Source organism: Taeniopygia guttata, chromosome 14 (genome assembly GCF_048771995.1).
Source record: "Taeniopygia guttata chromosome 14, bTaeGut7.mat, whole genome shotgun sequence".
In the NCBI taxonomy this organism is placed as follows: Eukaryota; Metazoa; Chordata; class Aves; order Passeriformes; family Estrildidae; genus Taeniopygia; species Taeniopygia guttata.
In genome coordinates, this window is record NC_133039.1 from 6,537,491 (window position 1) to 6,550,753 (window position 13,263).

At 50.8% G+C, this 13,263-nt stretch overlaps 1 protein-coding gene across 1 annotated transcript in view; it reads left to right on the top strand.

The window, feature by feature from the left end:
• The first annotated feature begins 42 nt into the window (after positions 1-42).
• Positions 43-13,263, top strand: part of LMF1 (lipase maturation factor 1) — a 150,113-nt gene continuing 136,892 nt past the window's right edge. The window contains exons 1-2 of the mRNA XM_032751008.3: positions 43-247; positions 9,014-9,323. Coding sequence (XP_032606899.2) covers positions 43-247; positions 9,014-9,323 — 515 coding nt within the window. The remainder of the gene's footprint in view (positions 248-9,013; positions 9,324-13,263) is intronic.

A 13,263-nucleotide genomic window follows, 5' to 3' on the forward strand; every position in this document is an offset into this window, starting at 1 on the left:
TCCCGTCCCCGCCGCGCCCCGGGCCCGCCCCGCCCGCCGCACATGCTCGCTGTGCCCGACATGGCGGCGCCCAGCGCGGGGCTGCGGCAGCGCCGCCCGGCCGGGCCCGGAGCGGCCCCCGGAGCTCCCGGAGCGGCTCCCGCCGCATCCCCCGAGCCCCGGCTCGGAACCGCGGCCTCGCCGCTCTCCCCGGGCACCTTCTGGCTGACCCGCATCGTGCTGCTGCGCTCCATTGCCTTCCTGTACTGTGAGTGCCGGGCGGGCGCTGCTCCCCTCACCCCGAGCTGTGCCGGGGAGGGCCGGGGGAGAGCGGGGAGAGCTTTTCCCCATCCCCCGAGGGTGGTGGGACACTGAGCAGGCTCCCCAGGGAATGAGAGCATTCCCAGGGCTGCCAGAGGAGCCCTTGGACAGCGCTCCCCCAAGCACGTGGTGATATCCTTGGGGATGTCCCGTGTGGGAGCAGCGGCCGGACCCCACGGTCCTTGTGGTCCTTCCCACTTGGGAATAGTCTATGATTTTATGGTCACTGTGGGTCCTCTCCAGCTCTGAATATTCCATGATTTTATGATCATTGTGGGTCCTCTCCAGCTCCGCATATTCCATGATTTTATGATCATTGTGGGTCCTCTCCAGCTCTCCATAATCATGGAATATGATCATTGTGGGTCCTCTCCAGCTCTCCGTAATTGTGGAATATGATCATTGTGGGTCCTCTCCAGCTCCGCATATTCCATGTTTTTATGATCATTGTGGGTCCTCTCCAGCTCTCCATAATCGTGGAATGTGATCATTGTGGGTCCTCTCCAACTCTGCATATTCCATGATTTTGTGATCATTGTGGGTCCTCTCCAACTCTGCATATTCCATGATTTTATGGTCATTGTGGGTCTTCTCCAGCTCTGCATATTCCATGATTCTCTTCTTTCCCGCTCCCACGTTCCTGGTGGATCGGGGATGGCTGGATGGGGTTGGTGGTGCTGGAAGCTGGCGGAGCTGGAAGGAGAAGTTTTGCTCACACCACCAGGTACCTCTCAGCAGAGCTGCTCATCCTTTCCCTTGAAGCTGTGCGCTCACACTACAAGAGAGGAACTTTTTGTTTTATGCAGCAGCAGGACTGCAGGGACAGATGCCACCCCTGGGTGCCAACACCACCGACAGCCAGGACCTAGAGTCAACATGACCTTAAAATATTCCACAGTAAAAGCAGTTTCCAGCCTCTGCCGTGCTCGTTTGCCTCCTGCTTTGGCAGTGGGAACTGTGCTCAGAGCCCACTGGTGTGCTGCTTAAAAATATTTACAGTGAAACCAAAACTGACAAGTAACACACTACAGTACAAATTCTAAACTTGCCCCAGATTTGTCCACAGAATCGTTAGAATTTGTAGCCTGCCAGCCTGCTTAGATTATTTTGCATCAAAACCACGCAGAAGTTGTAGTTTCGTATGGCTTTGACACGTGCTCTGGTTCTAGTTTGGTTTCAGCTCTCGGTGAAATGCGAGGTTATGACTCTTTCAGTCAAAATGAAAGCGATTCCGATATTCCCCCGTGTGTAAATCCAGGCTGCTGAGTTTCCCGTGGCTCAGTTTGCAGTTTCCTTATGAGAAGTTGATTAGTGCTCTCTGCTGTGCCTTCGGTGGAGGCTGCTGCTTCCCAGGGGTGGATTTGGGGTGATAAAGGGGGGGTGGGAAGGGAGCAGGGGCTGGCTGGAGGGTGGGAATTGGTGGAAATCAAAGGTGTGGGAGTTCGTGGTGAGTGGGACACCTGGGCCAACGAGGTGGGGAACAAGGATCTGACTGGGGGGGGGGTCAGGTGAGTTACAGGTGGAAGGATTAAAAATGATGGGGGGCAGGAGAAAAGGAGGCTGGGAGGGGCTGGGCTAGAAGGTGAAGCTGAGCTTGCAGGTTGGTGAGTAAATGTGAGGTGCTAAAGAAGAGGGAGAAGTCTTTGTGGTGGTTTTTTTCAAGCAGGAGAGAGGAGTGAGAATGGCTGAAAGTGGTGGGAACCTTTTGGAGCGTGGGGTGGCAGAGGGAAAGTTTGGGCTACTGAAGCTGGAATGAGCAGGGCAGGAGAATGTTTGTGTCCCTTGTTAAGGGAAGAGGTGGAGGAGAGGAAAAGTTCACCTGCTTGTTGTGCAACTTGTGCTTGGCTGCGCTGTCCCTGGGGAGTTCTGCTGCTGGTTTGGGGTGAGCCAGAGCCAAGTGAACCAAAGCCTGGCAGCTGGGCCTGCTTTGAGACACTTTGAGACAAGTCAGGTTCGTCTGGGCAGCCCTGCTGAGGCTGGCAGTGCCCGAGAGGTGCCCCACGAGAATTTGTGGGGTGCAAAGCGCTCGTTGTGTGCGAGTGGGCAGATTCCCTCTGGATGCTCCAGTGGGAAGGAGGCTTTGCCCTTTGATCTCTTTGGAGTGCCTGGCTTTAGACACAGCAGAAAACAATTCTGTGCCTCTGTGCCAAGCTGCTCTTTGCAGGTTTTTTTTCTGGAGATGGAAGCATTTACTGTGACAGCTGATTTTTCTCCCAGACGCGGCGATTCCGCGCGCGCCGAGGCTCAGACTCGCTGAGGAGACGCTTGATGCCGTTGTGACAGTTTGACATTCCTCAGCCGTGGGATGTTTTCCCCCCTTTTTTCATTTCACCCTTTTATGTGTAACCCTTTCCTTTCCCTTTCCTTTTGGGTGGGGGGATTTATGTTAAGGTGTTGGGGAATGCGATCGGAGCTCGGCGCTGGGAGCTGAGGGGTTGTTCCCCTCCTGGGTGGGAGAGTGAAGAACCTTGAGGATGGGGTGGAGAGAAACAGGATTTGGGGTGTGCAGTGACCCCAAAGTGTGCTCTGAGGGTTTGTCACCTCCTTCCTGCCCCCACCCCATTCCCAAGGGTGTTCATTGCCTGCTGCAGGTACGGGAGATGTTTTCCCTGAGGATCCTCCCGTGTGGAAGGAGGACAGGCAGAGCAAGGCAGGTGTGGCGTGTCCTTCTGTCCGCCCTCCCCTCCCCCTTTGCTTTTACTCTCCCCTGCTTTTTTTGTGTCTTTTGAAGGGGTTTTCCAGAAGCAGCTGGAGCCTGGGAAGTCCCTGGCAAAGCAGCTGCTGTGTGAGAGGCAGGTTGGAGATGGGAGGTGGGAGAAGATCTGAGGGTTTGGAGAGGTCAGGGACCAACCCCACCTGCTGCTGGCAGGGAAAGTGCATCCAGCTGAAAGGGCTCTGTGAGCTTTGGTCCTTACAGCACTGCCCTGTCCCTTGGAAATGGTTTCTCTGTGCTTCCTGGTGGCTCCTTCATGTCCTTCAAGGCCACACTGAGGTCACCCCAGAGCTTCTTCTCTCCAGGTGAACAATCCCAGCTCTCCCAGCAGAGCTGCTCCATCCCTCTGCTCATCCTCTGGACTCTCTCCAGCAGCTCCAGGTTGTCCCTGTGGTGGAACCCTGGAGCTGGAGGCAGCTCTTCTGTTTCCCACCTGAGCAGGGCAGAGGTTTGGCCAATTGTCACTTGGAGGTTTGCAGCTTTTCCATCCTGGTCTTGCCATATGTGTTCCCTGTGACAGGGATATTTGGCAATCCAGAAATACTTTTAGATCTTGTTGGAAGTGCTCTTACAGGTAAATAGCTGGTCCTAAAGCTCTCAACAACAAATGTGCATTATTTGCTCCCTTCACCCTCTTAAATAATTTTTAAGTGCTCTTTTTGAGTGATTACCATCATTGGATTCCAGCTGTAGAAATTTCAGTAATTAGATACCACCCTCCCCAATCTCAGCCAGGCTCTGTGGAGAGCTTTGAAATAAAAGCTATTATTTAAATCCAGTTTATCTTCCTTCTCCTTATGTATTGTTTAATAGTATTTTCTTTCCCCAGCGCCAGAGCTACGGGAGGTTCAGGCTCCTTCTTCCTAAATCTGAAATCCAAAGCCCTCTCGGGGGGTTTGGCTTCCTGTAGGCTCCTGGCTCTCCCCGGTGTCCTTCCTCCTCTCTTTCTCTGCCATCTCCCCTGCTTTCCCTTCCCTCAGTTTTATTCAAAGGCTCCCAGTAGCTCTCAGCCTGCCTGGTCAGGATTTTGAACGTCTTCAGGCGCTTTTGCTGCCCTGAGAGGTTTTATTCCAGCTCAGTGCTCCTTGGCAGGACTGTGCAGCACCGGCTCTGGGTCCTCTGAGCAGCTGCATCCCCCTGGAATGGGGAAAAAAAACAACAAAGTGGAGAAGGAAATCTCTCTCCTTGTCTTCTCCTTGCCCAAAGCCCCTCTGGAGCACAGGGATCTTCCCAGGGCATCCTCCAGCTGCGGGCTGGGGTGGTTTTGAACAGCCTGAGACCCAAAGGGAAGCTTTTTCTATTTCCACACCCTTTCAAACAAGGAGGGAGCCAGGAGATAAGCACTTCAAACCACCCAAGTAACCACCCCGAAGTCTTCAGCTTGGCCGTGAAAGGCAAAAAACCAAAAAAGGTGTAAAAAAACCAGAGCACTTTGTTGTGTGTTTTTTTTGTGGGTGCTTGGCTTCACCCTTTTGCTCAGTGCTCAGGTGTTCTTGCTTCTGTGTTGCAAAACTTTGCAGGGGAATTCGTCAATTGAAAATTTGATTCATTTCGCTGGTAATAAAATACCAGGAATATTCTGCTCTTTCTTCTTTGCAGCAGTACAACCTCAGCTTGCAGCACCCAGCTCAGGGCCTGCTCAAATGCCTCGTGGGGTCAAAGGGGCACTCCATAAACTGCTCCAGGCAGAGTTTTTGTGTGTGTGCAAAATGTAGTTTGGTTTTCAGGCGAAGCTCTGTGCCCTTGGTTCAGTTCTTCTTGTGGTTAGGGCATTAAGGCAAAGTTAAGACCTCTTTTAACAAGAGGGGGGAAGACAGAAAAAGCCATATGACCGGAAAGTTTTGGATTTCACGTCTTTAAATCTTTCCTGAGCATGAAGAATGGGATCCTCTCATTCTCCCACCATGACAGGCTGAGGGAAAGGAGCTGGGGTGCCAGGGAAATCTGGATGGAGCGATTCCCTTTGGATGGGGACGCTTGGGTGGCATTTATTGGTACCGTGTGGGGTTGAAGGAGGAACACGCTGGGTTTGGGGGGCGAGGGGAGGCTGGGAGGGGAAGGAGGTGGGGGAGTTAATGGAAAAGTACAGTGAAGCACCTTCCGAGGTGAGGATAAGTAGGGGAGGTCTATTAGCAGCCCTGGTAATTTGCATGTATTATGTAAAGCTCAGCTGGCAGCGGGGAGAGCTCCCATGTGAGCTGTCAGAGGCTCTGCAGTGGGAGGCAGACCTGGAGCTGCTCTCTTCCTGCCACCTGCACAGCCCCAGGAATGCCACATCCAGCTGGGGCTGTGTTGCAGGATTTCTGAGACAGAGGGCATGATTTATGTCTGGAACGAGATTCGAGCTACTCCAGCCTATGCCTCAGATCTGGGCCTTGTGAGCCCTTCCAGCCTGTGATGCAGTTGGAAATTAAGAGTTTGTTAGAAATTGTATTAAGGTGTGATGGGGAGCACTGGGCTGTCTGGGTGTGAAGTAGTGTAGGTTTATAGTGTTAAATTTAGTCCACCTTAAGGCAAAGACAAACAATGTTGGCTTGCCAATGAGATTGCCTTTGTAAACTGTAAACTATGTAGAAGTGTATATAAACTGCCATCTTCTCACTAATAAATGGAGAATGCTGCATTAACCATTTGGTTTGATGTGTGTTCTGTCCTGTTCAGCTTTCCTGTCTTATGAGGACCTTGGCTTCGAGGCTGGGCACTCCCAAAGCCTGGAATTGTCTGTGGGAAGCACAGGGAGTGAGCCCAGGGGTGTGGTGGGGCTTGTGCCAGGGCTGGAGGGGTGCAGAATGCCAGGGAAAAGCTCCGGGAGCAAAGGAGAAGGGGGTCAGTGAGCCCCAAGCCCTGCAGGGTGATGATGGTGCCAGTCAGTGCTCAAAGTGGAAGCAAAGTTGTTTGAGCTGGAGGATGCAGTGTGAAAAATCCCCAAACACAAGGGAGAGAGGTTCCAGAAAAAGGGCCAAGGAAGAGGAAGGAGCACAGGCTTTGGGGGAAAAGGGACTTTTTTATCCCCTGACCAAGCCACAGTCAAAGGGAAGGTTCCTGGAGAAGGCAGCAGGGTCTATTACACTGAATTTAGGGCTCCAGTTTCTCTGGGCTTCAGGGAGAGGAAGCAATGACAAGCTGATAAATCACTTCCCTTTTCCCCTCCTGGATCTGGGCATCTCCTGTGCTGCTGAAATCCTCTGCAGCCTCTGCCTTTAGTTTCAGCTCTTCCCCGTGTGCAGCAGCACAGGAGCTGCTGCCTGAGGGGGAAACCTCAGGAGATGGAGCAGGGATGGGTGGGTGGAGGTGGGAGCTGGAAATGGGGGATGAACCCATCCCAAAGGTGCTGGAGAGGGAGCCTGGAGTGATCCAGAGCATGGGGAGTGTCCAGGAGAGGGAGCTGGATCCAGGCTGGAGCTCTGGGAATGGGAGCATCACCTGGCAGGTGATGGATCAAACCCAGCTGGGGCTTGCTTTGTTGGGGTGAATCCTCCCAAAATCGGGGCTGCTGCTGCTGGGTTTGCATTGTGGATGCTGCTGTGGGAAATCCCAGCAGTGGGAAATGGGAAAACCCCTTTGGAGTCTGAGCTGGGCCATCCAAAATGTGAATTACATGGCAGCTCCAACCCGTGTTTTGCTGCCTGCAGGATTTTGTCCATCCAGCGTGCTCTTTGCTGGAATTGCTGGCGTTTGTTTTTCCTAATTTACCCTTTCCTTGTTTGTCTCGTGCACAGCACAGGGGTCTAATTTGGACTTTTTTAGGCAAAAACCTGCTCAGCATTTATGGGTTGGGGCAGCAATTCTGGAGCATTTAGAGGTGAATTTGATTAGCACTTTTGGATAACTGTGCAGCAAATTGCAGTGCTAATCGCGGGAAATCAAGCCACGGAGTTTTAAGGCAGAACTGGCTTTCAGTTGGCTTTTTTAGAGCCAAAAATGAAGATATTAAGCTGTCTAAAGCTCAGAAGAATTTTATTTCTGCCGGTTTCATGTCAGACTTTTGATCACACAGTTGTGCTGAGCTGAGCGTTGGTAGAAAAGTATGGATAAAATGGAAAACACTTAATTTGTGTCCCAGAACTGATCCTGTAGTGTTTGAATCAGGTTTTCTCGTGTCTCTCCCTGTTCCATAATTGAGTAAAATAATTGAAGAAAAATGTCTTTTAGTTGTAAAATCATTCACTGTGTAGAAAAGATGGATGGGAAGAGACACAACCCATTAACTCCCAACTTTATTGTGCCATCGCTGGGGTTCAGGATCTGCTGGAATCAAAGGGAACCCTCCCAGTGACCTCTGCTGTGTGCTGCTGATGACTTTTAGTGGGTTTTAAATGAGAATAAAACCCATGGCTGTGTGCAGAGAGCTGGGGGGAGCATTAAGTGGATTAAGTGGAACCCACTGGAGACCTTTGTCTGGGGAATGGGACGTTCAGTCGGATTCCCTGGGGCTGCAGACTTTGGGTTGCTGCTGCAGACTTCAAAGAAATGGGAATTTGGGCTCTGATTTCACACAGCCTCTCCCCCAGTGCTCCCAGTGAGAGACACCAGATGAACACCAGGGTTGTTGTTTGCAGAATGCCAGCATTGAGATAAGGAAGGAAACAGATTTGATCATTAACCGAGGAAGGTTGGGGAGGGGAACAAATTGGCTTTTTCCAGGAGCTCTGGTGCTGCTGCCCATGACGTGGCTGGTGTTTGGGTAATGTTTGAAGGATGGGTAAATTAGTGGATGCAGCCTAATCAGGAAATGTTGGCCTTCCTCGTGTTTTTTTGTTGTTTTTTTTTTTTTTTTTTTTTCCCGAGACATGGAGATTACTGGAGTTACAAACTGCAAATTGGTAACTGCAGGAGATGCCTAAAATATGAGATAATGCCTAAAAACTGCCCAACTTTCTCTGTAGGACATCAAATGCTAGGTCTATGAGCTGTAATTAAACTGCTGATGTGCTGTTAAAAAAAGCAGCTGGCTGGTCTGAGAGTGTCCAGGGCTGGAGCAGAAGCACTGTAAATGGACATGGAAAAATGGGAATTTAAAGGGTGGGGAAAATGGTAAGATTTTGGATTTCCAACCTTCCAGGGTGTGAGAGGATGCAGAGAATCAGAGCTGCTGTTCTGGGCAGTGGTGGTGGTGAACCAGGAGCTCAAAGGATTGGGGGTGCTTTGGGCAGCTCTGGGCTCCTCAGCACGGGAGGGAATTGGAGCAATTCCAGGGCTGGAGCTGAGCTGGGAGTGCTCCCCTGGAGAGGAGAAGCTCCAGGGAGAGCTCAGAGCCCTGCCAGAGCCTGAGGGGCTCCAGGAGAGCTGGAGAGGGATTTGGGACAAAGGATGGAGGGACAGGACACAGGGAATGGCCTCACATTCACAGAGGGCAGGGCTGGATGGGATATTGGGAATTAGGAATTGCTCCCTGGGAGGGGGTGAGACCCTGGCACAGATTCCCAGAGAAGCTGTGGCTGCCCCTGGATCCCTGGCAGTGCCCAAGGCCAGGCTGGACACCTGGGACAGTGGAAGGTGTCCCTGCCATGGCAGGGGTGGGATGAGAGGATCTCTAAGGTCCCTTCCATCCCAAACCATCCTGGGATCCTATGAACACCTCATTAACGATGGAGATGAGTTGAAGCTGTCTAATTAACAATATTTTGATCTATGAAGTGTTTTCAATACAAAGAAAAGAGCCTGGTTCTTGATTCCCGGGTTATGTGAAGGTGGAGATCTGTTCTCCTCCACAGCCAAGACAGGATTTATGGAATTCCTTTGCCTGCTGCACTGTGGTTCACAGCAACCACAGAATCCTGGAATGGTTTGGCTTGGAAGGGACCTTAAAGATGCTCCAGGTGCATCCCAGGGAACATTTTGTTGGGCGCTGTAATGGCTGTGTTGGATTTTAATGGAGATAAAAACTTGGGAATGACTAAATTCCTTCCAAGAATGGCTTCTCCAGCTCTGCATTCAGGTCAGCTGCCTCCTGCTGGGTGATTGCTCACAGAGTTTTTCCCTCTCCTTGTTCCCCTGCAGTCGTGGCCTTCCTGGTGGCCTTTCAGCAGAACAAGCAGCTGATAGGAGAGAAGGGGCTGCTCCCCTGCAGGCTCTACCTGCAGGACATCAAGAAATACTTCAAGGGGAAGGTCGGCCTGGACGCCCTGAGCTATGCACCCACTCTCATCTGGTTCCTGGACTGGTCTGCCATGGACAGCACCTTGGATTGCCTGGCCCTGGCTGGCCTGGCTGGGGCAGCCTTTGTGCTGCTGACTGGCTGTGCCAACATGGTCCTCATGGCCCTGCTGTGGCTGCTCTACCTCTCCTTGGTCAACGTTGGACAGATCTGGTGGGTTCTCAGTGCCCCTGCTCTGCTTTCCCCTCCTGCTGTTTGTGGTGCACATTGATTTTCCTGGTGCACTTTGGGTTTCCAGCCCGATTTGTGGTTGCTCCTCAGCGGATTATCCATGTAGGAATGTGAGATAAGGAATGATTGATGGGCACAAATGATTTGTGGAATGTCACAGCTCTGTCTTACCTGGGATATGTGCCCTGAGTTCCCCTCTGTTCATTGGTGCAGGGTGGGATTGGACAATCCCTGTGGCTCCATTCCATGATTCCATGGCATTCCATAATTCCATGGCATTCCACACTGTGTTATCCCAGCTCTTCAGTGCTTCCCCTCATGGCTGTGGCAATTATTCCCTCAATAGTTGCTTTTAGGGTGGTCTCTCAGTTTTCAGCTCTGCCCAGGACAGAGCTGCAGTTCTGTTTCAGACCAAGCACAGAAAGTCTGTGGGGGAAAGGAGAAACCCCGACCCCTGTCAGTCACCCTGCTGCAGGGGAGGGCAGTGGTGCTAAAATAAAGGTTTTGGTTGTCTTTGCTCTTGTTAAAGCCCCAATTACGTTGTTTGAAAGAGGATGTGCCCTGAAAACCCCAAATTCCATCAGGTCACCTCCTGAGGTGCCTCTCTGCCTGCAGCTGAGCTGGTGTGGGGGGAAAAGCTTCTGCCATCAAGAGGTGCCCAGGGAGATTCTTCCCAAATTTTCTGGCTTTACAGCAGGACACCTTTTCCACAGATGGGCTGAGTGGATTTGACTTTAAGGGTTTGCATGTGCTGCCCCATTCATTGCCATCCTACTCCAGCTGGAATGTCCGTGGGTGAAGGAGAACAGCCTCTGAACAGCTCCATTCTCTGAGCTCTCAACTCAGCACCAGCTTAAAGCTGTGAGACCAAGCCACAGAGCTGGGCAAATAACTCAGTGGATGGTTTGCCACTGCCTGTTACCAAATTATTCCAGGATTTCTTGTCTATTTTCTAGATGTTTTAATGTGAAAGGGCAGGAATTCAAGCATCCTCCTGCTCTGGCTTCCAGGGATGCAGGAGCAAAACCTGGCTGTGATCCTTGACTTCTTCCTCTTTGTGTTTCTGTTTGAAAGGGAGAAATAAAAAAAAAATCCCACCAACCTCCCCCTGAAGCTGCCAAGGTTTTGTAGCTGAGCTCTGGTGACTCCAAGGCTGGACAGGTTTGATCTGTGAATTCCTGGATCAGTGGGATAATTAAGACAGGCTCTCTTCATTAGTGCCCACAGCTCTCTGGGGTGCTCCCTGTGCTGGTGCTGTAGAGTTCCTGTAGTTTTATTTTTTTTTTAACCCACCTGGAATGTGTTTTTTCCCATGTTTTGGAACAGTGGGTGCTGTGCTGCTGCTCCCACTTCTCCTGGCATGGGGGGGGTGGGTGTTGGCTCCTCTGTCAATCCTGCAGAACTCCTGAGGTTTTCCCAAAATAATTCCAGTTGTGCCTGGCGAGCTCTGAGTGGCTGTTTTGGCACCTTTTTTAAGGAAGAGGCAGAGATGGGGGGTACAGAGAGGAGCCTTCCTCTTTCCTCCCCAGCCCTTCTCCAAACCCCAACTCCTGAGCAGGGGAAGCTCAGGGATGAGTGTTGGGGTCCCCTCCCAGCTCCAGGACAATGATGGATCCTGCCAGGAATGCACCTGGAGCCTGTTGTGGTTGAGAGGAATTGACTCCTGATAGTTGAGATAAGGATTTTTATTTTCCCCCTCCTTTGCTCCTTGAGATTTAGGGGGTGAAATTCAGCCTGGCGTGCAACAAACACACCAAGGGGGAAGGGATACAAGAAAAGGGGGGATTAGAGGTGTTCCCTCAGCTGATTTTCCTCTTAATTTCAATATTAATCAGGAAATGAGGTGGTTCTTGGGGAGGGCTGAGGGAGAAGACTCCAAGCAGCTCGTTCAGCTTTGGGCTTGTTTTCCATCAGATCCTCTGGAATGGGTCAAACCCCGATTATCCCTGTGCTGCCTGCAGTGAGACATGGAGCTCCCTGGACAGAGGGATGCTGCTGCTTCCAGGGCAGGAAAACGCAGGGAAAGAGCTCAGCAGGACTCCCTCAGTGCTCCCTGTCCTGCAGGAGCTGCGCTGCTGCAGAGGGAGGAGTCAGAGTACCCAAAATCTGCAGCTCTGCCCTTAAAATTTAGGCTGGCCTTAAAGCCAAAGCTGGCTTTAAACTCCCTTCTCCCCCTGGTTTGTAGGTGGGGTTAGGTGGTGCAGTGATTGGTTTTTTTTTTTCTCCCAGTTTGGGGCAGGCTGAGAGGTTTTGATGGTTCTGTTGCTTCTCCAGAGCCACCTGCGAGGGAGCACAGCTCTCCTGAAGTGGGAGGCATTCCTGGCTCCAGCACAGAGGTCTCTGAAATGAGCAGCAAATTCTTCCTGTGGCCTAAATTTAAAAAAAAAAAAAAATCATTCTGTGGCTCAAAATAAAAACATTATTTTTATTTTATTATTTTTTTTTTGTGTGTAGCCCTGGTGTCCCTATCCACTGGCCACCCTCTGGGCTCTCCCCATCCACCAAAATCCTCTGCTGAGCCTCCTTGGGAAGCCACTCCAGGGAAGGATCGGCAGGAATAGAGCTCTCTTCTTCAGGCCAGTGAGGGACAATTTATTCCTTTTATCGCCTTTTTTTGTCTATTTTAATTTTAAATGTCCCTATTTGTTTTGGGCTGCTGAAGGAGCAGCTCTTTCAACTGCTGCCCAGCTGGCTTGGGCTCAGCCAGGGGAAGCTTTAGAAGAGCAAAGTGTGGCTTTTGAAGGGCAGGACACGTTCCTTGCCTGCCCTGGCCCCACCTGGCAGCTGGGGAATATCCACGAGCCTGGGGACAGTGCTTGAAGGGGCTTAAAACCCTCATAAAACAGCTCCTCTGAGCTGCCTGCAGGATAAAGAGCATTTGGGCAGCTTAAAATCCCAAAAAGCAAAGCCCAGCTTGTGTCCCTTGGCTTTGCCAGGTCACTGTTTTGGACTTTCAGCAGCCTGAAATAAGATGCACTTTGGTGGGTCTCAAAATGAAGTGGCCTTGCAGAGAAATTTGATTTATTGTGGTGCCTGGTAAGCGTGGGGTTGAGGTTGCCAGTGCTTTCCACCTTGAAGTGTGGCAGTTTTTGGCATTTTGGGCACAGTGTTGCCCAAAGCCTGTGCAAATTAAACCTGGGTGTGTTTGGCGTCAAGGCCACCCGTGTGATGGTGTCACACTTCTATCAGAAGCTCAGTGTGTCTGCCTTAAAATACTGTTTTGGGTTTTTTTTCCCTTTTTTTTTTCCCCCATCTGCCACTTTGAACTTCTTCCTTTTGAAGTAGGAGACTGTAAAGAAGTTCAAAATCTGCCAGGGCAGAGGAATATTTAATATCTGACCTGTTGGGTGAAGTGCTGAATCATTATGTTCATTTTAACTTTGATGATTCTGTCATTTCTGTAGTAGTAAAAAGATAGTAGTCAGTTTGAGTCGAGTAGAAGCTGTTTCAATATCTTTAAAAAAGATTTTTATGGGAATGCCTTGTAGCCCAACATCCATTTTGCGGCCTGCAAATTCATCTTGTCCAGAGTGCAGCTCCACTGGTCCCATCCAAGTGGCTTTGCCTTTCTCCCCAATTCCTCCCTCCTGAATATTCCTAACGTGAGTTTTCATCCATTTCAACCAGAATTTGGGAGAGGCTTGGTTGGTTGAACCAAAACCCTGGTGGCTGGTGACCCCAGGAGCCTCCGTTTGTGGGGATGAGCAGGACAAGCTCTGTGGGAGAGGCTTCCAGCAGGAATTAAATGGGTTTTTGCAGGAATTTGGGAAGGAATTAAATCAGTTTCTGCAGGAATGAAATCGGTTTCTGCAGGAATTTCAGCAGGAATTAAATCAGTTTCTGCAGGAATTAAATTGGTTTCTGTAAGAATTTTAGCAGGAATTAAATGGGTTTCTGCAGGAATTTCAGCAGGAATTAAAAG